Source organism: Exophiala xenobiotica (assembly GCF_000835505.1).
Source record: "Exophiala xenobiotica strain CBS 118157 unplaced genomic scaffold supercont1.5, whole genome shotgun sequence".
In the NCBI taxonomy this organism is placed as follows: domain Eukaryota; kingdom Fungi; phylum Ascomycota; class Eurotiomycetes; order Chaetothyriales; family Herpotrichiellaceae; genus Exophiala; species Exophiala xenobiotica.
Window position 1 is genome coordinate 3485093 of NW_013562490.1, and position 24208 is coordinate 3509300.

The 24208-nt window shown below is 52.2% G+C and overlaps 9 protein-coding genes across 11 annotated transcripts; 3 read left to right on the forward strand and 6 right to left on the reverse strand.

Annotated features, from left to right (window-relative positions):
• Positions 1-541: 541 nt before the first annotated feature.
• On the reverse strand, positions 542-1411 carry PV05_09093 (uncharacterized protein; the record flags this gene model as incomplete). Its single annotated transcript, XM_013458657.1, has 1 exon — positions 542-1411. One exon carries the CDS (start codon positions 1409-1411, stop codon positions 542-544), a length of 870 nt encoding a protein of 289 aa, XP_013314111.1.
• A 447-nt stretch (positions 1412-1858) lies between these two features.
• On the forward strand, positions 1859-3997 carry PV05_09094 (uncharacterized protein). The gene is made up of 2 exons (XM_013458658.1): positions 1859-3693; positions 3758-3997. Exons 1-2 carry the CDS (start codon positions 1898-1900, stop codon positions 3855-3857), a joined length of 1896 nt encoding a protein of 631 aa, XP_013314112.1. The 5' UTR covers positions 1859-1897; the 3' UTR covers positions 3858-3997.
• A 905-nt stretch (positions 3998-4902) lies between these two features.
• Positions 4903-7305, forward strand: PV05_09095. 2 transcript variants are annotated; one of them, XM_013458659.1, is made up of 5 exons: positions 4903-5391; positions 5586-5941; positions 6002-6089; positions 6139-6553; positions 6606-7305. In XM_013458659.1, the coding sequence occupies exons 2-5, from the start codon at positions 5685-5687 to the stop codon at positions 6620-6622; spliced, it is 777 nt and encodes a 258-aa protein (XP_013314113.1). In that variant the 5' UTR covers positions 4903-5391; positions 5586-5684; the 3' UTR covers positions 6623-7305. The 2 variants fall into 2 exon arrangements, with proteins under 2 accessions (XP_013314113.1, XP_013314114.1); XM_013458660.1 differs by having other exon boundaries at positions 4903-5941.
• PV05_09096 (uncharacterized protein) lies at positions 6569-8144 on the reverse strand. The gene is made up of 2 exons (XM_013458661.1): positions 6945-8144; positions 6569-6857 (listed from the first exon to the last, which is right to left on the reverse strand). The coding sequence occupies exon 1, from the start codon at positions 7907-7909 to the stop codon at positions 7571-7573; it is 339 nt and encodes a 112-aa protein (XP_013314115.1). The 5' UTR covers positions 7910-8144; the 3' UTR covers positions 6569-6857; positions 6945-7570.
• A 350-nt stretch (positions 8145-8494) lies between these two features.
• PV05_09097 (uncharacterized protein) lies at positions 8495-10307 on the reverse strand. The gene is made up of 2 exons (XM_013458662.1): positions 9053-10307; positions 8495-8991 (listed from the first exon to the last, which is right to left on the reverse strand). The coding sequence occupies exons 1-2, from the start codon at positions 10147-10149 to the stop codon at positions 8706-8708; spliced, it is 1383 nt and encodes a 460-aa protein (XP_013314116.1). The 5' UTR covers positions 10150-10307; the 3' UTR covers positions 8495-8705.
• Positions 10308-10500: 193 nt separating this feature from the next.
• Positions 10501-13841, forward strand: PV05_09098. 2 transcript variants are annotated; one of them, XM_013458663.1, is made up of 5 exons: positions 10501-10738; positions 10808-11516; positions 11565-11613; positions 11666-13183; positions 13239-13841. In XM_013458663.1, exons 2-5 carry the CDS (start codon positions 11410-11412, stop codon positions 13488-13490), a joined length of 1926 nt encoding a protein of 641 aa, XP_013314117.1. In that variant the 5' UTR covers positions 10501-10738; positions 10808-11409; the 3' UTR covers positions 13491-13841. The 2 variants fall into 2 exon arrangements, with proteins under 2 accessions (XP_013314117.1, XP_013314118.1); XM_013458664.1 differs by having other exon boundaries at positions 10501-11516.
• Positions 13600-15076, reverse strand: PV05_09099 (uncharacterized protein). Its single transcript, XM_013458665.1, has one exon. The coding sequence runs from the start codon at positions 14808-14810 to the stop codon at positions 13779-13781; it is 1032 nt and encodes a 343-aa protein (XP_013314119.1). The 5' UTR covers positions 14811-15076; the 3' UTR covers positions 13600-13778.
• Positions 15077-15703: 627 nt separating this feature from the next.
• Positions 15704-21130, reverse strand: PV05_09100 (uncharacterized protein). Its single transcript, XM_013458666.1, has 2 exons — positions 20626-21130; positions 15704-20572 (listed from the first exon to the last, which is right to left on the reverse strand). The coding sequence occupies exons 1-2, from the start codon at positions 20675-20677 to the stop codon at positions 15939-15941; spliced, it is 4686 nt and encodes a 1561-aa protein (XP_013314120.1). The 5' UTR covers positions 20678-21130; the 3' UTR covers positions 15704-15938.
• Positions 21131-21332: 202 nt separating this feature from the next.
• Positions 21333-23910, reverse strand: PV05_09101 (uncharacterized protein). Its single transcript, XM_013458667.1, has 2 exons — positions 22641-23910; positions 21333-22588 (listed from the first exon to the last, which is right to left on the reverse strand). The coding sequence occupies exons 1-2, from the start codon at positions 23078-23080 to the stop codon at positions 21754-21756; spliced, it is 1275 nt and encodes a 424-aa protein (XP_013314121.1). The 5' UTR covers positions 23081-23910; the 3' UTR covers positions 21333-21753.
• Positions 23911-24208: the final 298 nt, after the last annotated feature.

Consider the following 24208-nt stretch of genomic DNA (forward strand, 5'->3'; position numbering starts at 1 on the left):
TGACTAAGGCTGGGGCAGTGCAAAAACTTGGTGTAGGATCCTGTAGGATCAATCACGAGTGCAAGGCTGATACGTTGGCGGACGAGTAAGAACGAGAGTTTCCCATCTGCAGGTCGCTTATGCGCACTTACCAACCGCCAAGCAGAACCCGATTGAGTAACTCCGTTCATAATTCCATGGTACTGTATGAATCGCTGCGCGGCGTGCTCGCAGTCTCTCTTCAAGTGGGAAGGAATGATGGCCATTCTGCACCACCTCACGCAACGCAGGGTGGGAGGTGGCGCCAGAGATGGCTGGTTGTGAACAAGACGGACGAACGCGGACCAAGCATAAATATTTCGCTCCAGCCTTATCACCGTTCAACACGCAACAAAATCCGAGACTCGTTGTCCAAGAGTTGTTGACATTTTCATGGAGCAACCGATCAAATTGGACAACAAGCGCTACCTGGTATCTATGATGTCCTTTCGCCTCGGCAACAATCCAAGTATTCAGCATTCAGCGCTCTTTCCGATGGCTACTGATGCCGGCGACCATGATATCACCACTTAATGATCTTCTCATCCTGCCAAAACTCTCCATTTGAACCTTTGATATCGCCCAACGCGAGTAGCACTGGAGTCTGGGCTCCTTCGTCTGGCGTCTTGACACCTCGATGTTTCGTCATGTCTGTGTTGACATAGCCGGGACAACAACTATTGATCAATGTCTTGCTCCCAGTCTCAGCATTGAGCTGAGCAAAGGTCTTTGTCATGCCAATGACACCAGCCTTGGAGACTGCATAAGCATTGCCAGGCCAGTCATTCTGATATGTGCCTTTCGCAACAGCGGAAGTGTACTCCTCCATCAACTGAGATATTTCTTCCGGCTTCTTTGCATTCAGGAAACGGGACTTGATACCGTCTGAGTATTTGGAACTCATTTGGCCTGACATGCTCGCTACATTGACCAAACGCCCTCCGTCTTTGATGTGCGGCAGCAGTTGTCGAGTTGCGTCGAGTGTACCGTAGTAGTTGCAATGGAGCGTATCCTTAACGACATTTTCATCAAAACCCTGCAAAGCAACTCCTGCGTTGTTGATGAGGAAGTCAATGCCATCTGGATGCCTCTTCTTCAATGCCTTCGCAAAGTCGTCAATGCTCTGCTTGCTGTCAATGTCCAACGCGAGATATTCGACATCAGCAAGTCCTCCATCTTTTTGCAAGGCTTTTGCTTTCTTCAATTGTGGGTCTTCTTTGATGGTTGCCAACGCGGCTTTCCCTCGCTCTTCATTTCGTGCCGTTAAATAGATGAGTAAAGGCCCATTATTGTAGGCAGATTTTGGGTATTGCAAGGCTAGCTGGCGAACTATGGCCAGGCCAACTCCTTTGTTCGCACCAGTCACAGCTCCTACACGTGTGTAGGCAGTCATTTTCTCAAGGATGGGGGGTTTCTCAAAGGAAGGGTGGGGGAGTCTAGATATTCACCTTGGTCAGAAGGCATGCACCTTTGGAGCTTACCACGAATTATCAGATGGCGGCAAGGTAAGAGTGACGATGTCATCGACTTGCGTTGCTTCTTTGCCTCGATACGCTTCGAACTGAGGAGGATCACACTCGTGTCTACAGCGCGACACAGGAGCTGAAGTCTTCACCATCGACCCTCAGGAAGCTTCATCAGTCTGGCAAGGCTCGACGATATTCCTGCGCCGTGCACTGCACACCAATATTTCGCAGCTTCGGACTGCTTTGGTATAGGTTGCAGCCGATTGGTGGACGATTCTCGTAGCTGTATCACAGTATTTTCGTGGACCGAGGCTAGCCTGCCGAACTGCTTGGTGACGTTCAATACTCCAATTGTCCTCAACGAGATTAGGATCCTTTGAAGACTCCTTGACACCGTCCACCGCAACAACAGGATGGCCTCCAAGCACGTAACGCGACCTCTGTTGAGGCTCGCGACCCCAGCTCAACAATGTCGTTCCTTCTCCCGTCCTTCGGCGTCGTTGATCAAGACCTTCCCCGCACAACGAAGAGCTACCTTACGAGCCACGAGACCAGTTTTCGTTGCTGGTCAGAGACGGTCGATATCTGCGAGCTTACAACGGAGATACGCCGATGTCGATGAGGCCTTTGATCCTGCTACAGTGGACCGAGAATGCGACGAAGTGGACGTGTGCATTGTTGGTGCTGGCCCCGCAGGCTTGAGTGCTGCCATTCGATTAAAACAGCTTGCAAATGAAGCTGGAAATGAAGAGTTCAGAGTGGTTGTGCTTGAAAAAGCTGGCGAGGTTGGCGCACATATGCTCTCTGGCAATGTCCTTGAACCACGGGCGATCAATGAATTGATTCCAGATTGGCTAGCGGAGGACAATGAGAACAGATTCACGGGTGCCACTCCTGCTGGCTCTGACAAGATGCGATTCCTGACAAAATCTGGTGCCATTCCTATACCTGCCCCTCCACAGATGCACAACAAGGGCAATTACATTATAAGTCTGAGTCAGTTCGTCAAGTGGCTGGGCGAAAGAGCTGAAGAGGTGGGTGTGGAAGTATACCCTGGGTTCTCTGCGGCGGAGATATTATACAATCACGAGGGTGCTGTCAAAGGCATCGCCACCAACGATCAAGGCGTGGGACGCAATGGCAAGGCCAAAGCCAACTTCGAGCGGGGCATGGAGTTCCACGCACGAGTTACACTCCTTGCTGAGGGCTGCCACGGTAGTCTGACCAAGAAAGTCTCGAAAAAGTACGAGCTGCGAAGAGACTGCCAGCCTCAGACTTATGGACTTGGCGTCAAGGAAGTCTGGGAGATTCAGCCCGAGAAGTTCAAGAAGGGTGAAATATCCCATACAATGGGATATCCCCTGACTAAAGACACGTACGGCGGCGGCTGGATGTACCACTTTGGCGACAACCTGGTGAGTTTGGGACTGGTCGTTGGGCTCGACTACTCCAACCCGTGGATCTCACCGTACGGCGAATTCAATCGCATGAAGCTCCATCCATTCTACAAATCCGTGCTTGAAGGTGGCAAGTGTATCGCGTATGGTGCCCGCGCCTTGAATGAGGGGGGCTACCAATCAATACCGAAATGCGCATTCCCCGGTGGCGCTTTGATCGGCGACACTGCGGGCTTCCTCAACGTACCCAAGATCAAGGGCACTCACACTTCGATGAAGTCCGGCATGTTGGCTGCTGAAGCCACCTTCGAAGCTCTCACTTCAAGTAAAGGGGACAGCACGGTGTTCTTGTACAGCTACGAAGATGCGCTACGGTCGAGCTGGATATGGCCGGAACTCAAGGCGGTAAGGAACATGCGCCCGTCATTCCACACTCCCCTGGGCATCTATGGAGGGATCATGTATTCAGGCCTTGAGGCGTACGTGTTTCGCGGGATGATGCCCTGGACGCTAAAGCACAAGAAACCTGACTGGGCAAACACCAAACCGGCAGATGAGATGCCCAAGATCGAGTATCCCAAACCGGATGGCGAGATCACGTTTGATATCTTGACGAGTGTATCCAGGACGAATACCAATCACGAGGAGGACCAGCCTGTACATCTGCAGGTTAAGGACTGGGATGCACATGCGCAGATGGATTATCCCAAGTACAAAGGTGTGGAAAACAGGTTTTGTCCGGCCGGTGTGTATGAATACGTCGAGGACGAGACGAAGGATTTGGGAGTGCGGTTCCAGATCAATGCGCAGAAGTAAGTTCTCCCCCCCCTCCTGGGCTGATGAAGGTGAACTGTCGTACTGACTGTATGGCAATAGTTGTATACATTGCAAGACGTGTGATATCAAGGACCCAAGTCAGGATATCAATTGGCAGACGCCGCAAGGAGGTGAAGGGCCGAGTTATTCCATTACCTGAGACCAAAACCAGGAAAAATGTACGAGTACAGTACTGTGTAGATTGTGGGAGCAAACGTGCTTGCTGGTGCCATGACCTATATCTGCAGCCTTACAGAGTACCACAGCACCTATATTGATTCTTGACAAGGCTGAATGACCAATGCTTTTGATTGAAAGATAACAACAAACCATTCAAAATTCAACGAAGCTGAGTGGTCCATCGTCACCGGTTTTGCAATCATTTTGACGCTGGTGGCCGCATCATGATTGGGTCATGACAGGCAAACCGATTTTTGGTGGCGCTCGGGCTGAAGTGTCGTTTGGGCGCCGGTGGATGTTTGCCAAGACGTTGCTTGCGCGGCATGTGAAACAAAAAACCCCTCGTCTTTTCGTTTGGGGCTGTGACTCATTCTCCTTTTCGTCTCAACCACCACATTGAACGAGTATCTTGCAATGAGAATGGATTTCCTATCGCCAGCAACTTCATTCGGCGAGAAAGGGAGTGTTCTTGCGAATAGCAGCACCCTCAATGAGCAGTGTGTTCGGAGACAGACGCGCTGATCTGTGGATGAGAGATCCTCCTAGGTCCCTGTTTTCCTTCATCTGGGGCGGCTAGTCCGACACCCTTTTTGGCCACCTTGTCTTTTTCATTCAATGCTCGAGCAGAAAATTCTGAAGCACGTGCTCGGGCCATGTAACCCTGCGACAGACCACTAAATATGCTCAAATCAGCTCACCGCATCTTCTGGTCTTTTGCGGCCCTTTTCCGATGTGGCAGACTCAAGACAGAAAAATGGGAGGATGGAAAAGTCATGATGCATGATTTAGGGGCAGGACAAAGGCGCAGGCTGGAAAGGTGCATGAAAGGTACATGAACCAGCAAAAAGGGGCAGATAAGGTGCATGGAGCGACAGGCGAGGTTGGGGGTAAATGATGACCCAGCTAGACTTGTTTGGCTCTAGTTTGACGTTGGTCACTTTTAGCGTCGCCTCTGATGGCGGGGTGTCTGCTCGCAGGCAGCAGTATAAATACCGCCTTGCCCTCCCGCACGCGCGAACGTACCCGACCTCTCGATTTTCTGACATTTTTTCTTGGCTTGGCGCCACACCATCACCCTTGCCATCTCCATACTCATCCATCGTCGGGCATTCCAATCTGCGCATTCTTGTCGCATATCTGCCTGCGAACCTCCTCTCTCATCGGCCACGTTTCGGTTCCCCTCTGATCGTGCCTCCCGTATCCTTGGGCGCTCTCGCTTCGGATCACAAACCTCAAAAGGAAAAACCCGTCGCGAGCGCCTGCCGTTCTCTACAAAGAGCTAAAGGGACAAAGAAACATTAGACAGTCTGCACTTTCCGCAATAGTAATTCGCAAAAGACCTTGCTTCTTCTTGTTCCTCTTTCGCGCACACCTCATCATCACTCAATCACACGAGACCTGGTACTTGTGGTCACTGTCGACTCAGGACAAAATATTCAAGTCGGCGGTCACATCGGATTTAGGCAGTTGTTGTTTGTAGGGGAGACATTGAGTTGTTCATCTCCCACATCTCGGTACGAATACCATCTCCACCCTCCTATCGTTCGAGGTCGCCGCCGTCGTCGACTGGCACGGAGCGTTATCTGCGAGACAAGTGAAGTGAAAGCGAGTTCACTGCCTTGCCTCAGTCGAGCCTCAGATCGATCGACCCCGACGAAAATCTTTTCCACCGCCACCCGTCATCGCAGAGTCCTAACCTTTCTCTCAGACTGCTCTCACCGTCCCTTCGATCTTCCTCATCGACAAGGACATCAAACTGCTACCGCTTGATTGCGCCGCAGTTCCGCGAACCTCACACATTGCAATCATGGATTCCCTTACCACTCATCCTTCCACCGCGCAACAGGCCAAAGCCTTCACCTCTCCCGCGTCTCTCTCGTTTCCTGGTGGTGCTGGAGACTTGACACCGCCCTCCTCTGAGAAAGATGGACATAACCTCAATGGTGGCTCATATGCGGATGGGAAGATGAATGGTTTACAACAAGGAGGGAATGCTCTACAAGCTCCTCAAACTCCTACTGCGACCCCTGGTGCTGGAGTGAGTGGTATTGTGCCTACTTTGCAGTGAGTAACCACCCTTTGTTGCCCATTATTGGTCAGCAGAGGTTAACATCTCTGCCAAAGAAACATTGTGGCTACGGTCAATCTTGACTGCCGTCTTGATCTCAAGACCATCGCACTCCATGCCCGCAATGCTGAGTACAACCCAAAAGTGAGTTGTGCTTGACACCCTGGTGTCTGTTCCGTACTGACTGTCTCAGCGTTTCGCCGCTGTCATTATGCGTATTCGAGACCCCAAGACAACCGCTCTGATCTTCGCATCAGGCAAGATGGTCGTCACGGGTGCAAAGTCGGAAGATGATTCGAAGCTTGCAAGCCGCAAGTATGCTCGAATCATCCAGAAACTTGGTTTCAATGCCAAGTTTACCGACTTCAAGATTCAGAACATTGTCGGCTCTTGCGACATCAAGTTTCCCATTCGACTGGAGGGTCTTGCATCCAAGCATCACCCCTTCAGCTCGTATGAACCTGAACTGTTCCCTGGTCTCATCTATCGCATGATCAAGCCGAAGATTGTGCTATTGATCTTCGTCAGCGGCAAGATTGTGCTCACTGGTGCCAAGGTCCGTGAGGAAATCTATCAGGCGTTCGAGCAGATCTACCCGACACTTTCAGGTAAGCAGAAATTCAGGTCACTGTAATTGGCTCTTGCTGACCACCGATCCAGACTTCCGTAAAGTCTAGATGTTGGTGATCTTCTATTTTCGCCGTGTATCAACATAACCACCAGCCCCCGTTCTCCAACAATTGTCACATCGTCAAGAACGGGTGGCCATCACACTTACCACCACATCACACTCCTACCATCTTGCTTTTTGCCCGTGTTACGACTATCTATGAGCATTGCAAGGCGTTCTTGAGCGAAATCTTTACCTTTCTCTTTCCGGGCTTGAGCACCCAAAAAGGTGGGGTGCAGAGCCTGTACACCAAATTAGACATGGGTCTTCATCGACATAAAGGGCATCATTGGGGCGGTATTCGGCGCGCTGGTCGAATTCTCGTTTACCGTCTTCGCAGCTTCTCATCACACAACTGTTTCCCATCTTCGGTTCTAGATGTGTCACGATCGTCCACTTGGGTCATCGTTGATCATCTTCCGGCGATTTTCAGGTCGTTCGGGTATGGGAGGGACATTGTCCTGAAATTGAGAGCTTGGTTTTCCACGGCTGGGTTTCGAAAGCCGTCACGGGCGTGGGGTATCGTCCATCAGATTGTATTGGCGAAAAGAAAAGCGGGAGAAGTGTTTGGAACAAACGGTCGATGCTGAGGAGGTGCTGGGTATCGTAGTATGGTGCCGCTTATTGCTGAGGTTGAAACCTGGCGGCATGGCATTAATCGTCCAAATATTATTCTTGGTCCTCCCAAAATGTCTTTCTACTGTGTTTCGCTTGACGGTACTGCCTCGAACCTTTGGTCGCCGCTTCATGATGGTACTTTGTCCGTGGCTGTTTTGGCTGAGGATGCCATACTGTTGGGCTAGAAAGGCGTTGTTCCTGCAAAATGTGTTCAGTCGCTGCAAGGGCTTACCTCTTTTCTTTGTCCGTTCCTGTATGTATGCTTGAAGTAGGCCGAACTCCTTCCTGCTGGCGAGCGAAAGGAGACTGGGGTTTTAATGAAGATGAGAGTGCAGCTTCAAATATTGATTCCAGGGAGCCGTACGCGGTGGGCTGCTGACTGTAATTGCTGACCCCGATTGCACCCCGGCTGACGCTTGATGATGTTTAGGATTAGGAACATGGGGCGGATCAGATCGGTGACTCTTCTTTCTCCTTTTCCTGTCCTCGAGGGGGATCGCCGATTGATCAACTCGGATTTGTTTTGTGTGCGAGTCAGCAGAGTAGAGGATGAGGGAAGACGCGTTTGTGTTGATGGTAGGCGGGAGGGCCCCGTTTGTATGATATGTAAGGGGTTGAGGGGGTTGCATTCTCGCGAGTCAGCACTTTCTGCAGAGAGTCCCCGTGGCATTCTCATTTTCCATACGGAGTGTAACTGGCCTCAACTCCCGAGGAAGTTGGATTTTCCCGTTTTACAACGGATGGAAAGCTGAAGGGGAAAAGAAGGAGAAAAGAAAGATAAAGGGTTTGCTTGCACATGCATGCAGAAAGATGGAAAGACAGAAAGGGTGATATTTCCCCCTCGCGTCGCTGGCCCGTGTCGGGCGCGTGTTAATTTGTCCTGACAGCCGGGATGGAAGCTAACGTTAGTACGAGTAGGAGGAATACAAAGATTCTGGATGTTGATTGAAAGGAGGGTGAAATGAAGGATTAAATGAACTTCGACTTCGACTTCCGTTCCGTTTGATGTGACCTAGGTGGGTTTCTCGGAGGGTTGAACTTCCAGGCAAACAAGTCACACCTTTTGGTTACCTACCAGGTAGTAGGTACTCCCGTATTGTTCCAGTACTTCGGGTCTCATGCATCCGATCGGCGGCAGATATACCTACCGTTGGATGGTGAATCGATGCCCGTCTCAGATCTGCGACACGTATCCATGGATGAATGAGTGGATGGATAGCTGGAACGTGCGTGGACGTGTTCAACAAGCACATAGTCATTCCAAGACGATGACGGACAGAGCCGGCACGCTGCAGTGAATCTTACTATCCTTGCAGAGTTCTTTGAGCAGCAGCAGTATATTTCGTGCTAGAAGGCACCATAGTCGCAGCTGGGTCATAGCTAGGTCACGGCTCGGCCTTGATTTTATTCGATCGATCGTACCTCGCGGCAAGTCAGTCTGATCAAAGACTGCGAGCCAGCAGAGCGGATTGCTACCGAGTCCGGGCCATCTCGTCCTCAAGCACCATGCCTTTCGGACCCGCTCGACTGCCATCCTCACATCCTATGAACCCTTCTGGTCCGTATATCTTCTGCAATTCCTCGTCGCACCGCCAGCGCCATTCTCGGGCGTATAAGGGGTCTAAGTTGCCCTCGATCGCGTCGACGATCTTGTCTCCTATTACGGGGAAGAATTTGAAGCCGTGTCCGCTGCCTCCTGTGGCCAAAAAGAGCGATTTATGCCGTGGATGATATGTTATGAGGAAATCGCCGGTCGGTCTGGGGTGTGTCTTTATGAGTGATACGTCACGAAGTAGAGAGTAAAGGACTGGTAACTTACGTGTCGCAATACCAACATATCCTCGTCCGGGTGAACGGCCGATCTGCCATGTGCGGGACTAGTTCATGTAGTGCTTCTCGTAAGGCTTCTTGTCCTTCCAGGGGTACCGGAACCCCGGCCTTTGGTACGCTCACGTCGACATATTCATATCGTTCTGGGGTGATTTCTCCATTTGCTAGACGCGGTTGGATATTTCGTCTCGGGATTTGTACAGGGTTTATATATCCAAACCCGTGCCTCGCGATTTTCAGCTTGTTGTCTCGAGGTGGAATGATGAACATGCCGCGGCTCAGATTCATGATTGTTGGTCTGTCTGCCATAGCCGCTTGCTCTTCGTCGGTGATGTCGATGAACGCGAGCGTTTGACCGGTTGCTAGACACCTGCCTTGAAGGTCGATCAGAGTCGGACTCCATGCTCCTGCTGCCAGGATAACCAAATCTGCCTTTATGCTCTCGCCGTCGGCCAACTCGACGCCGGTGCACTCATCCCCTGAGAACGATAGCCTCTCAACTCTTGCACCACTTTTGATAGTCACTCGATCACCGCCTTCTTTCTGTATCCTCTTCAAAGCATACGCTACACAGGATTCTGCATCAGCCCAGCCAGAGTTGTAGTTCGCATAGCCATAGCTTCCACTGACCTCCTCATAGCCTGTAGCTTTCCGGATGTCGTTTTGAGAATGCAACTCTTTTATCTTGCTTAGATCCAGCCCGCCATCCGCCGCAGCAAGACTGAGCACAGAATCCAGGGCCTGGCTCACATATGCGCCTTGGCCCGCGTCCGCGGTGAGCACGAAGCCGGGCTCATGGTACCGTCCTTCCCCACCGCATCCTTGGGCACTTGTGTCGCGACAGAGTTTCTGCGCCTCGATGGCTAAGCGGGAGTAGTGCACGTAGGCATAATCGGCGCGGACGATCCGGTTGGCGTCGACGGACGAGCCCGAGGGGTTCGGAAGTTGCGTGGAGGAGTCAACGATGGTGATTCGGGTCGCATTGTAAGCTGGCTTGGAGAGGAGCGAAAGCGTCGTGCCCAAGCCGAATGCGCCGGCGCCGATCACAAGGATGTGCTGGGGAACCTTAGAATCAGCTTCAACCATCGTAGTGGGCGCCTCCTCCAAGTGCTTCGACCTACTTGAGATACGATCGTCCTTGCATGGTGGGAGATAAATAATGTGGTCAACAGTGGGTGATAGTTATAGTTTGCGGCCGAGAGACCTTGTTCTCCGCCTCGAGTTTTTGGATGGGACAATAATTGTATGCTACTACCGACGACAATCTCAGGGCACCCACCTATGGGGGGGCGCTGTCGTGTGCCCCGAGGCGTGATCGGGAGTGAACCCCTCGTCCACCATGGGCACCTCGGTGAACCTTCCTCCGCTTATTCGGTGAACACAACATACAGTAGCCTCACCAGCCTTGACAGCAACTAAGTTAGCACCTACCAAGTCCACGTATTCTGTATGAGCAAAAACGATCCTTGTTGCCCCCTCCGTTCTGCCTTTTGCTACAATGCGAGTCTGTGTGCCTTGCCAGATTGCTAGTGAGCGAGACGGTGGTGGAGCTCTCTTCATCGCTTACACTTAAATCTGCCTTGTCGATGAAGTTAGGCTTAGGCCATCTCTTACCAGTCCACAACCATCACCTCTTACTGAGCGTTGCTCAAGCCTTTATACATTGAGCACGTCTGTAAGCAGCTATCGACTCGAACAGCTGTCAATGCTGTGAAATGATGAATGACGGCACTGACCCTGGAAGTCGACGGTCTTAGCATTGCGGCAGATTTCATCCAAGCCGAGCATGATCGACACTCCGCTGCGGCGGCCTTCCCACCTGACTTGAAAAAGTACTACCACGTCCACCACGTCCTACGTAGCACACAGCATGCCGCGCCCCGGTAAGATGCGCCAAGCTCCGCCAATGCCCCCGACTGGGGCTTGCTGCCGTCGACATACCTCACGTACGCTCAGCTTCGCACTCTTGGCCGTCCTCATTGTTCTTGGCTGTCACTCTGGGCCGCTCATTTTGGCTTTATGGGTCAAACGTCTCGTGCCAACCTCCCTTGCCACGGCTCCATTGCGCTCCATGGAATAATCATAGACGCTGCGGTACAGCGCTGATCCTGGAGCACCCCATCACTCCCTCACCAGATGACATTGGCAGTATGGGGAACCCAAGCCACGATGTTACCTTGGGCAGTCTGGGCGGATGTGCAGACAAGACAAGGCAAGCCATGATGCTAGGAGAGCGTGGAGAGCCTTGATAAGGTGAAGTTGGCCATATAGGTAGCTCCCCTCGCGACATCCTCTGGACCTGTTTCTCTCTGTTTGTTATCTTCACACTGCCCTACATCACCCATCATGTCTGACAACAAGGACATCCATTATGAAAATACCACGACCACGGAAGGTGGTCGTCGACGCTCGTCTGTGGCGGACTTGAACAGAGACAGGAATCTTGATGCAAAGTAAGCTCTTTCGGCCCTCTTGGGCGGTGTTCTTGGCTAAGCTTGAAGAATTTCAAATCCTTTGGCAGACATTCCCCGCGAACAACTATTGCTCGATGTGAGTGATTCTGCGGCCTGTTGGTATACTACAACTGACCAATCTCGACAAGGTCGAGGAATTTGCGAATCGAACTGGAATGACTGACCAAATCGAATTGCTCAAGAAAGGCGCGCTGGTTGCTCAAAATCCAGCTGACTACGAAAACGTGGCGGACCTCGACGAGGAGGAAAAGGATGCCTTGCGGATCGAAGTCACAAAGAAGTGGCGCCACCCTAAGCAGCTCTACATCACAGTCGCCGTCTGCTCCATTGGCGCAGCTGTACAGGGATGGGATCAAACTGGTACCAATGGTGCCAACCTCTCATTTCCCCAGGTGTTTGGCCTAGACACTCCCGAGGGCCAACCTGGCTACGAGAGAGACTTCTGGATCATCGGTCTCGTCAATGCAGCTCCCTACCTTGGTAGTGCTTTCCTTGGTTGCTGGCTTTCCGATCCCTTCAACTGGTATCTCGGACGACGGGGCACCATTTTTGCCTCTGCTATGCTCTTGATCGCCACGCCACTTGGTGGTGCATTCTGCCAGACCTGGGAACAGCTGTTGGCTACGCGGATCGTTATGGGTATCGGCATGGGTCTCAAGGGAGCTACCACACCCATCTTCGCAGCGGAAAACTCCCCAGCTGCCATTCGCGGCGCTCTAGTCATGACATGGCAGTTCTGGACAGCCTTTGGTATCTTTATGGGCACTGCATTCAATCTGGCCGTGTACAATGCCGGTAGTATCGGCTGGCGCCTCCAGATTGGCTCCGCCTTTATACCTGCTGTCCCCTTGGCGGTGTTGGTCTACATGTGTCCCGAGAGTCCTCGTTGGTGTATCAAGCACAACAAGTACGGGCAAGCATACAGGTCATTACTGAGGCTCCGCAACCATCCGCTTCTGGCTGCCAGAGACCTATACTACATTTCCACTCAGATCGAAATCGAGCGGGAAATTGTGGGCGATTCAGGCTACGTCACTCGCTTCATCCAACTCTTCACGATCCCTCGGTTGCGGCGTGCGACCTTGGCTTCATTCGTGGTCATGATTGCTCAACAGATGTGCGGCATTAACATCATGGCTTTCTACTCCAGTACGATTTTTGCGACGTCAGGAGCCTCCGACATCGAAGCTCTCCTCGGTTCGTTTGGATTCGGTGGCATCAATTTCCTCTTCGCCATACCAGCTTTTTTCACCATTGACACCTTTGGAAGACGATCCTTACTTCTTTTCACGTTCCCACAGATGGCGTGGACTTTGCTGGCTGCGGGTCTGGCATTCTACATTCCCGAAACCAATCAAAGTGCGCGGTTGGGAGTCATCGCACTGTTTATCTATCTCTACGCTGCATTTTATTCACCTGGTGAAGGCCCTGTTCCTTTCACCTATTCTGCGGAGGTCTTTCCCCTCTCTCACCGCGAAGTAGGAATGGGGTGGGCTGTTGCCACTTGTCTGTTCTGGGCTGCAGTTCTGAGCCTCACCTTCCCCAAGATCCTCGAGGCTTTCACTCCGACTGGCGCCTTCGGATTCTTTGCCGGAATGAACATCGTTGCGCTTGTCATGATCTTCCTCTGGGTGCCAGAGACGAAGGTAAGTCTAGTCCTTCTTTGACCACCGAAGTTCCTTTGCTGACGGTCCTCCCCAGCAACGGTCACTTGAAGAGCTCGACTACATCTTCGCTGTGCCTACTCGCAGATTCATCTCATATAACATGGGGACCTGGCTGCCTTGGTTCATCAAGCGCTATATCTTCTGGAACAAAAATGCTGAGCTCAAGCCTCTGTACCACTTCGATACTGGCGTCGTTGCAGACGTCAAAGACCAAGAGAAGAGACAGCGAGAAGGGCATAGGAGTGGCTCTCACCCCGAACATGTTGAGGGAACCAACCAGGCATGATCTACTCATTTCCTGGATTGCTAAGACCCTCTGGACGTCTCAGGCGGGTTAAAGAAAGGAGCACCTCAGAAGCAAATCAATGGTCTGAAACGAATTGAGAACGTAAAGAGAGGTAGGGACCGTCTTCGAAAGGTACGAGAATGGTCAGCTATCTATGGGTGCCTGTGTACTCAAGATGATGATGATGATGAGCTTTGGTTGAACTAACGATTGGGTTTTGATGGACAATCGTGTGTTACTCCGAAGGAGGTAGATGCTTGTCAGTGGGATAGGTATTTCAGTTGTCATTCACGTTTGTGACCTCTGCGAGCCTTTAGTTGCTTGATTCGGAGCGTTTGCAGCGCAGGCATCAAATATTTCCATCGTGTGTCTCCAGACCTGCTCATCGACCCCTCTCGCTCGAAAGTCTGCCAACAACTTCTCGTTACCCACACTCTCGCTCTTCGCGTTGCTTAGAAAGATACCACCCTGAGTCCTGGGTGACTTCTCAATCCCCTCGGGCAACGGCACCGTGCCATTGCCGACCGAGTACCGGTCACTGGTCAAATAGAACAAAGCCCTCGCTCCTGCGTCTTCCACAGACGTAGCAAACAAGGTGGCTAGTGGTATGACAATCCACGTCATTAGCAGACGCAGAAGGCCAGTGGATCCCCTGGAGAGGATAGGCGTGGCAACCAACCCCGGGTAGGCGTGTACGAAGCTGATGCGCGGATTCTCCCTGGCGAGATGCTCATAGGCCAGTGTGAGCATAGTGGCCGAGTGGACGGCTGCGCCGGCGATCGAGTAGTTGCCGGGCTTGCGAAGGTCCAGGTCCGTCTCGTTCATCTTGGCCTCCATCCCGCCGGCCAGGATCGACACCACGCGCGGGCTCGCGGCGGCGTTGAGGAGCGGCAGCAGGCCCTGCACAGCGCGCAGCCGGCTGTAGTAGCGCGTCGTCATGGACGGCTCGAGACCCTCGGCCGTCTCCTGGCGACCGGTGAAAGAGATGAAGCCGACCGACTCAAACAGCCGGTCGAGCTTGGTTTCCCGAGCCTTGACAAACTCGACGACATCGTTGGTCTCGCAGATGAGCGAGACGTCCTTCTCGATGACCGTGTAGGTGGCGCCTGGGTTCTTCGCGCGGAGCTCCGCCAGTAACGGCTTCGTGGCGGAAGCGCGGCGGGCGACGATGTAGATGCGAGGCCGGACGGCGTACTGTGCGAACTGGATCAGGGCACTCTGGCCAATTCCGCTGGTGGCGCCAAGGAACAGCGCAACAAGGCCCTCCGGTAGCTCTGCAACGCGAGCGTTGGATTTGCGGATGGCCTGAAGGGAAACCATGTTCGTGATTGTTAACAACTGTTTGGTGTCTTTTGTCTTTGGTGTCGATGGCCGGTCTTTTTCTTGGTCAAGGCGAAAGGGGAGGGAGATGAGGGATGCACCTTTTAAGAGAGATTCGTGTCAGGTCAAGTCATTCGTACATTTGTAATCTGATCACCACGGTCTGTAGGCGTCCAGCTTTCCCTGTGGTGTTGTGTATCCGGTTCGTGCATGGCCTGACACACCGAGTCGGCATAAGAATTCCTCCGGCCTCCCGAAAATCCTGGTCTTCGCGATATGTTGAATATACTCATGGCCTAGCTCAACAGACACGAGATGCTTGACTGATAAGGTGGCATGATTTATAGACTAAATTTCCGATATATATCTCCGAGTGCCTTGATTGTACACTGTCTTATTGATTTTGTCGAGCCGCAGTTGAGGGGATTTGGCCCCGGCCTGTGTTCGTGCAAATAAGGGTGGTGATACGTAGAACTTGCGTTCGGCTGGCCGGAGAATTCTGACACCGAGTTGGCTTGACCTACAGTAAGGAGGGCCGTGCCGTGCTTTGGCAATATTGCTTGGTTGGGAGAGCGTCGAGGCTCATTATAGTATCGCAATTTAGAGTCGTTTGCACAGAACATTTCCCTAGCTAGGAGAAGCGTGGGCTTGATGGGGTGAAGGGGTTATCTGTAGTCCACATCTCGTCGACTACGGCGGAGCGAAGGAATCGGGAGGCCGCTGCCATGATCACGTGTTACATACCCCTGACTCACCATGTAGAAGAAGTGAACAACGGACTGTCTTTACTGTTGTAGAAGAATTTCTGGACTTTTGACTCGTTCCCGCGATTCTGATTTTGGAAATTTCAAAACAATTCATCTCTAGCCCAGTCTGGCCAATTCCGCTTGCGAACTTGAACTTGAACTTGATCTTGCGCAACTAATCTAACTACTGTAGCAGCTAGCTAACCTGACTCCGAGCTGGATCATGAGAAACCAAAGCGCACCCCAGTCTTTGAACGCGCCCCAACACCGTGCTTTTTGGTATCAGATCATATTTTCGTCCCTCAATTGTTCGTATCTCCAACACAGACAAACTGTTTCAAAACATGTCGAAACCCTTTCTGACCCACCATTCATGATTTCTTCACTTTCTCCTGAACATTTTGCCAACAGAGTTCATTAACTTTCCCGTTCCACCGAACAGATAGCCCATGCCGAATCCCCACTTCTTCACCCTGACCGTGTATACGAAGAAGTACACGAGCAACCAATTCGTGAAGACAAAGACCAAGAAAATCCCAAAATCCCTCCACTTCTGATCGGGCCTGATGTTCAGCGTGACTAGGTATTCATCCCCACTCGCGTATGGACAGTACGCACACGTCCCGTTGGCCGTCGCTTGTACGTATCCCTGGCCCACGGACCTGACGAATTCACCGGCATATCCTTGACATGTCTGTCCCGGAGGGGCGTTGAACAGCGTACTCTCACCTTGACGGCATCGGATCGGGAGGTTCTTCAACGTCGCGGCAAGGACGCCGGAAATCCACCATGTCGAAGGGTTCAGCCAATATACAAAATACTTCCAGAAGACAGGCATTTGGGGCCACGGCCTGACAACACCGTTGAAGATGCCTAACACGACGAAGAAGAAGGGCAGGATGTTGCTGATGACAGTAAAACTCGGGGCGAAGGCGCAGATCCATTGACCCCAACTCGACATAAATAGATAGAAGAGCATGGTCATCAGGAAGACGTAGCCCGCTGCGCTGCTGTCGCGGGGTAGATTGGCCGGGTAGTACCATATCACCCAGTAGACGACCGACGAAACGATAGCCATGGGGATCTCAGCGACAACTTGGGCCGTGCAGAAAGCGACCCAGCCGTAGATTCGGGATGGGTATTCGCGGGCTTCCCAGAGCGATCGACTCTGGTAGAATTTGGGAACCACGCCGTTGACGATGGTAGGCGGAATGAGCAGGACCAGGAACGGAGAGAAGAGGCGTGACTGGAGTGATGCGACCGAGTTCTCTAGATTCCAGAATGTGAAGCCGTTGAAGATGCCGATAACGACGCTTACGAAGAGTTTGGCATACAGGTACGACGGATCGCGCCAATAGTTCCGAAACGTTCGCTTGGTGAGCTCGATCGTTTGCAATGTGACGGGTGCAGCAAACGCGCGAGCTTTTGTTTCCTTGACGGGCTCTCTGGATCGTTCTTCCTTGAGCCGCTGAATCTCTTTGAGCATTTGGGCATTCTCCTCAGACTCCAGCCACTCTTTGTTCCAGTTGACTCGTTTGCCGTCAGCTCTTCTCTTGCCACCTTTCGCGGCAGTCTCGAGGATAAACTCAGCCACATTCTTGTGCGGTGGGCATTGCGTACCGCGCTTTGCGAAGTAATCGATAACCGCCGAACCGTTTTCGCCGATCGGACCAAAGTAGAACGGGTTGCCGCCTGGGTTTAGTGCCAAAACCATGTCGAATTGCTGAATCAACATTGACGAAGGTTGATGGATTGTGCAGATGATGGCCTGGCCAGCATGGGAGAGCTTTTTCAAGAAGCGGACGATCGAAAACGCCGATTGCGAGTCCAAGCCGCTCGTCGGCTCATCCAAGAACAAGAGCAATTCTGGTTTGGCCGCTAATTCGACGCCAATGGTCAGTCTTTTACGCTGTTCAACACCCAACGAAGCAACGATGGCGTCTTGAATACTGTTCAATTCCAGTAGGTTGATGATCTTGTCGACATAGTCGAGTTTCTCCTGTTTTGGGACCTCGCGATCTTGTCGTAATATAGCCGAAAATTCAAGTGCTTCGCGAATGGTGGCTGTCTCGTCATGCAAGTCCATCTGCTCGCAGAAGCCTGTCCCTCTTTGGAACTCAATCCCGAGTGGTCGGCCATCCACAAGCATGTCACCAGAGACGGTGCCCGTAGTCTGTCGCTGGGAAAGCGTGTTCAGGAGTGTGGTTTTTCCTGCGCCACTTGCACCCATCAGTGCTATCATGAGTCCTGGCTTGACGTAGCCATTGACTCCGTTGAGCAGTTGTTTCTTTCCACCTTGATATGGGACTTCATACTTGACATTTTCCCAGGTAAAGACGCTTTTGCTCTGGGCAATATTGTTCACAATGTTGTCTTTCTCATCCTGCACTGTTTCTGAGGACCCGCTTGACACTGGTTCGGGTGGAACCGCTCCTTTCTCCTCGTCAGAGACCTTGGCTTCAGCGCTGACCAACTTCTTAGCTTTCCGCGTCTTCTTGAAGACCAATGCACCGCCGCCTTCGTGAGTGAAGGAGAACATTTCAGATGCAACAGCAGTGATTAGAATGTACAAGACTGTGAAGGCAACGACGACGCCGAAATTGCGCCACAGATGCGACCGAGAGTACCCAAAAGACTGTCCGACATAGGCAGCACCACTGACAGTGTTGCTTCCCACAGTAGCACCCGTTAACGAACAGCCCTGATATGCCGGGTCGACGTTAGGGCCTTGAGGGACCAAATTAGCAGGTGCACATTGCATGGTTCGATCTGAGAATTCATTGGTGAGCACAGCCTCATAACTGTAGGCCACTGGATTGACATAATAGAGCCACCCGAACCAAATGACATCGCTAGTCAATGTGCGTTTGGGAATTGTATATCCAACAAAGATGAGCAGCAGATTGAGTGCAGTTCCTGAAAAGCGCACTGCATCGTCGATCGTCGGACTCAAGGCCGCAAACATCCGATATAGAGCTGTGATACAGATCGTGCTGATGTAGACGAAGAGTAGGTTGATGAAAAATTTGCCAGCATCGACGTCAAGGCTGGCCATGAAGTACAGTATGATAGTGAATACCACGGCCTGAACGGCGATGACGGGTAGATCCAGGAGTACTCGTGCGATAACGACTGCGCTGGGTCGATAGAATGCATATTCTCGGTGTCGAGCAACCACGACACGACCACTCACAGCCCTCATCAATTCGGTCAGTTGTAGCCAGCCAAGGAAGAGGACCGAAAAGAACAGGGCACCACCGCGGGAAAAGGCGCCGGACGTGTCAAGACTCTCGCCGTAGAACAACGAGCCGACGATAAGAGCATTGGCAACGATAATAAATGCCTTCGTGTAAAGTGACGTTTTGTCACCCCAGAGAAGCCAGAATTCACGGAGGGTGCAAGCCAACACCTGTTTCCAGAAAGAAACAGTATAGCTGGACCGGGGTGACACGAGTTTGCTGTTGCTTTTCGACTCCTCGACGGCCTCTTGAAAGCGCCTGGTATTTGCGCAATCGGTGCGTTGAAGGTGGTTCTCATATTCTTGGACATCGGCAATTGTCTGCTTGTAAATCTCGGATTTGCGGAAGGCAGCCTCGAGCTCCTCGGCACTTTTGGGCGTGGATGCCTCCTTGCCAGGCTGAAACTGACGCTCATTCGGATCACCCACGGATGTCAAGAAATCGGCAGTGGTCTGACGGTCGGGCGCTTGAAAGCCGAGATCAATGAAGTATTGTCGCGCCAGTTTAGCAGGGCCCTGGTAGAGCATTCGACCTTCCTCGATGACCAAGACCTTGTCCATCAGCTCGTAAATACCTTCACCAGCCTGATACAGAGTTACAATGGTCGTCCGGTTGGAAATGTCGGTCATGACTCGCAGAGATTTTGCATAGTCTAAAGCGGTGGACGCGTCGAGACCACGCGTCGAGTTATCCCAGCAGACGACGGTCGACTTTGTCGCCAATGTCTCAGCAATACCCACTCGTTTCCGTTCGCCGCCAGAGACACCCCGAACGTACTCATTTCCGACCAGCGTGTCTCTCGTGTGGGAAATGCCGAACATTCGGAGTAGTGCTTCGATGATGACAGGTATGGAGCCAGCTTCATGTTTCGTGGTCTTGTTCATCAATGCGAACCTCAGTGTTTGCCACACGGTCAAGTTGGGCAGGTGCTGATCGTCCTCCGGATTGTAGTTGACCTCTCCAAGATAATGCTTCCTCTGTTCTTCGGCCGAGATGCCACCATAGCTGATTTTGCCCTCGACTGCCGCGAAACTATCCCGCTGGTTCGCAATGGCTTTGAGAAACGTCGAGCATCCCGACCCAGGCCGACCGAGCACCAGCATCATCTCGCCATCACGAACGACTCCGGTAAAATCATGGATGAGGTCTCGTGTAGGTGGGTGGTTGCCAAACCTCAGCGCCGGGACAAATCTGGTGACGATACGGTACAGATCAGGCCCAAAGGTCCCCATGATGGCTTCGGGCAGCGTCTTTGTGAAAGTTGCCTGGGCACCCACGCCTTTCACGGTCAAATGCTCGTACACGACGCCAACTTTCTTGGCCGACTCTCCAGCATCTGTCCTCTTTTCGAAATGCCCATCTTTCAGGAAGGCGCCCAGGTCTAGGTCATCTTCTCCCACTGGTTCAGGGGCTGCCTCCTCGTCCGCAGTTGAAACAGTTGCTAGGCTGTCAGCTCTTGAAGATCTGGAAATTGTCCTGGCGAGTGAAGGTGCTGTCCGCAGTCTTGAGATCCGGCTTTTGGGCCTTGTAGCCGCGGAGTCTCGCGTTCTCGTCCGTTGCAAGCTAAGTCTGGTAAGTTCTTTTCTCATCTCCAGGTAGTCGGCCATAGCCTCCTCGCGACTGACGGGTCCACCGACGTCATGTTCGCCCCAGGTACCCCCTCTGTCTTGACTGGGACTCCTTGAGGGATCATGGGAGTCATGGGGAGATTGTACTGCGCTTGTATCTTGGGATAATTGACCCGAGAAAGCTACGTTGTGTAGAGTTGTCACCGGGGCTTCCACAGTTAGCATGGCTCGAGATTCTGAATGAGAGTCGGGGAATGCTTACGCTCGCGGCGGAAGCTGCGTCCAAACATTTCTCCAGAATGCGTGTTAAACATCTTGGCTGGCTTCTTTGGTCTTTTCTCGAGGACTGGTGTGATATGACGGGACGGCCCCTCAACGGGCTATTAGAGCGGGCAGTCTGCGGGCTGCACAATCACAGAGGCACTAGCACAGATGGACAGCTGTCGCGCCTGGTACCTCCGTCGACGAGAAATGACACCAATGAAAAACGGAAGAATCAGTAGCAGGGCACGAAAGAAACAACGAAATAAAAGTGGTTGACAAAGAAAGAGATACGCTGGAACGAATTGTACGGTGTGAAACGGTGATGTGATGGCGGGAGACCAACAATGACACGGGCAGATCGGAGTTTGCGGACTTCAACAGATATGAATTAGTCCACGGAGGAGGGAAGAGACAAGGAGGGTCTAGGGAAATGGATTTCTAAGCTGAAGCGATGGGTATCAACAGGCTGGAGGGGGAGACACCAGAGCCTCGCATCATAGAAGAAAAAATTCGGATTGGAAAGGGCGAAGGACAGTTCTGAAATTCCTCCGACGTCAATATTCCCGAGTGGTCGAAGCTTTGCCAATAGTGGAAACGCAGCCGCTCAACCAAACAAGCAAAAACACCCACCATCATCCACCATCGCCGTCGGGCCAGGTCCTGCCGAGCGAAAGATACGACAAGACGAGTACTAAGTACATACATAGTATAGTAAGTAGGTGGCAGGACAAGTGATATTCAGCCACTGCACAAACGAGGCTTAGCAATACTTAGCTATGCATTAATCCTCTTTCCAAGTAGCAATCAAGACGTCTTGTTAAAAAGGTAAAAAGGTAAAAAGGTGCTGCTCGAAAGGAGCATCCGATTGCTAATCCTACATATAGTCTCATCCTCTCATCATTCTTCAAACATGAGCGTGCTTAGCCACCTCCCAATACAATATTTATGTTGTCAATCCTGGCCCTAACATCCCGGTCCAAGGAGCCCAAATACAACAGGCACATAAATCAAAGGGTGCTGAGATATTGCGCAGATCGTGAATAGATGGTTGAAAACGCTGGTCAGGCCATGTGCAGGTAAGTGGAGAGCAGGCTAGAGTGGTCGAGGTGAGAAAAGTCTTGTTCATTCAGAATCCCGTAAACAGCACGTCAAGCTCGTCTACTTCGATCTGCTCGGGACTTGTCATGGACCAGGCGGCTTCGCCCATGTCCATGTCATCCAGCCGCAGCGTCAGGTCCATTCTTGCTGTTGCGGAGGAGTGATCGTGTCTGGCCTGAATCATCGGACTACTGGAGAACAATTTCTGTTCCGGCACATGCAGTCCCGGGTGAGACTGGCCGAACAGCTCCATGCCGAGTTCGCGGTCACGCTTTTGTCGCTGTTCGGGAGTCTCTTCTATCACTTCGACAATCTTCTCGTCCACCTCGACTGATGGCTGAACAGTGAGATTGTGTAGACTCATACCACGAGCACGTACCGCTGTGGCCGTCTCGGTGAAGCCTTTTTCATCTGCCTCCAATGGTGGGCTGGGTGCCCGATTAGGTCTGCGCCGGACCTCAGGCGTACCGTCGGGATTCAGGCTACTCCTGTTGCTGAAAGGCTCCCCAGGTGAAGGTGGTTGCATGGGATCTTCCTGGTCAAGTTCCGGAGAGTAGAGCTCTACTTCCGGGCTGGGAGAAAACCTTGCTCTTTGTCGCTGGTCCAGTTCCAACTCGTCATCGTTTTGGCTGTGTTCTGACACACTGGGCGTGAGGATCTTGGCCTTGATCATCGACGGAGGGAGGATATCGTCGGAGGAGGTAGGTAGAGGCAACCTCGGTTGAGTCGTGAGGAAGAAGAAGACTTTCCTTGGGTGGACCGGTATCAGCTCCTTGGCCAGAGGACACGGCGACAAGGCAGTCCATGGTCGTTTCAGGTACAGGCTGAGACGGGATGACAAGAGTGCGGCTGGATTTGCAGAACTATGAAAAGGGTCAGCGACAGGCCCCTGTAGTAGGATGACCATCCACTTACTGTGCAATGCTAGCATTCGTAGAGGCGAGTATGGTGGCCAAGTCTTTGATGAGATGAGGACGATTGCCAGTCTTCTCCAACTGTGCGATGACAGCGATGACTATGTCGTCGTTTATCCCTTCAGTATCGATCTTGCGAACCGGGAGCGCATGAAGTTTAGGAGAAGGCGGAGGGGTCTGTTCGGCTGCGGCTCGTCGTGACAACGGTGTGGGCTCGGGGAGATCGATCGCAGGAGATCCGGTTTTAGATCGAGGCGACGAGACTGGTGAGAGAGGCTCGTCCCCATCATGCGAACGTTTCAATTTCTTTGCAGGAGGAGTTTGAGTGGTCTCGGAGGTTGGTGTAGCCTTGAGGCTCAGGCGGTGTACACGAGAGCCACTAGGCAGATGGATGCCGAGCGAGGGCAAGGAGAGAGATTTCCGGCGAGTGTTGTAAGGCATGGTGAGGCAGTGTCATGTGTCGGCGGTCAGAGAGGAGGGTGTTGTCGTCGTTGGACGGCTGTATAACGACGCTGAGGATGGCCAGAAGGAGAGACACAATGTCGGAATCGGAGTATGGCGAAGTATTCTGGTAGGGGAGATATTTAGGACGGGGGGCGTGTGCTGATTCAGGCTGCGGTCAAGTTGGACAAAGGGAGAGTCGTCAAGTGTGACAGCGACAAGCGTTGAGTGATTGGATGGCGAGTGCAGCTGGAATGCGTGTCCGCGATGCAAGGGTGCCGGAGAAGTGTAAGATGGAGCAATAGGGATGCTTCAAATTCTGCAAACCAGGGTGCAGGGATGAGGTCGACTGGCTGGTGGTCTCGCCTCCCTTGCGTCCAAGATCTCGCTAACCACCTGACTGGTGAAGTTGGTCAAACAGCGGTAAGCAGAAGGACGAGAAGTGGTTCTCGATGTTGTTTGTGACAATGCAGGTTTGCGCAGGATCGTGAGAGGTGGCAACCAAAGAAGAAGGTGGCCGAACCGGTGTACTGCACAGTAAATGGGAGCCTGCTCGATTCGGGTCGGTTCAGGGTCCAATTGTTTGCTTGGGAGGGTCGTGTGAGGAGGCACCAGGGGCTATTACTAGGTATCTGGAAGACGGGCAAGTATTTTCTTGATTACTCCCTCCTCAGTGATGAAGAAGTTCTAGAGGTGCGTAAGGTCTGTTGTACAAAGCTCGAGAGATGGAGATAGAAGAGAAGACGAAAAGTTATGGGCACACCCAGGGAAAACAACAGACAGGTTACGTTGGTATGGAGCAACACTGCTAGAGGGTACGAGTAGCAGTGGCGGACACTGGCAGGGAACGCAACAAAAAAACTCGTGGACGCCGGATGAAGATGGATATCCACCCGGGGCACCTGGCACTGCCTGGGTATTGCTGACTGCCACCTGAAAAAGAGCCCAGAGCCCAGACGAGTAGAAGCCAGGATCGAAGGCTCTGAGATCCGAGAGTCGACTAGGCGCCAACCGCTAGACTCGCGGGCTCACTAGCCCGTCCTCTAGGCTGCTTTGGGTCAAAGTCCAACGCCTAAACGGTCATGACTCAGTAGCTAACGAGCTAAAAAGTTCATCAACGGATGTATC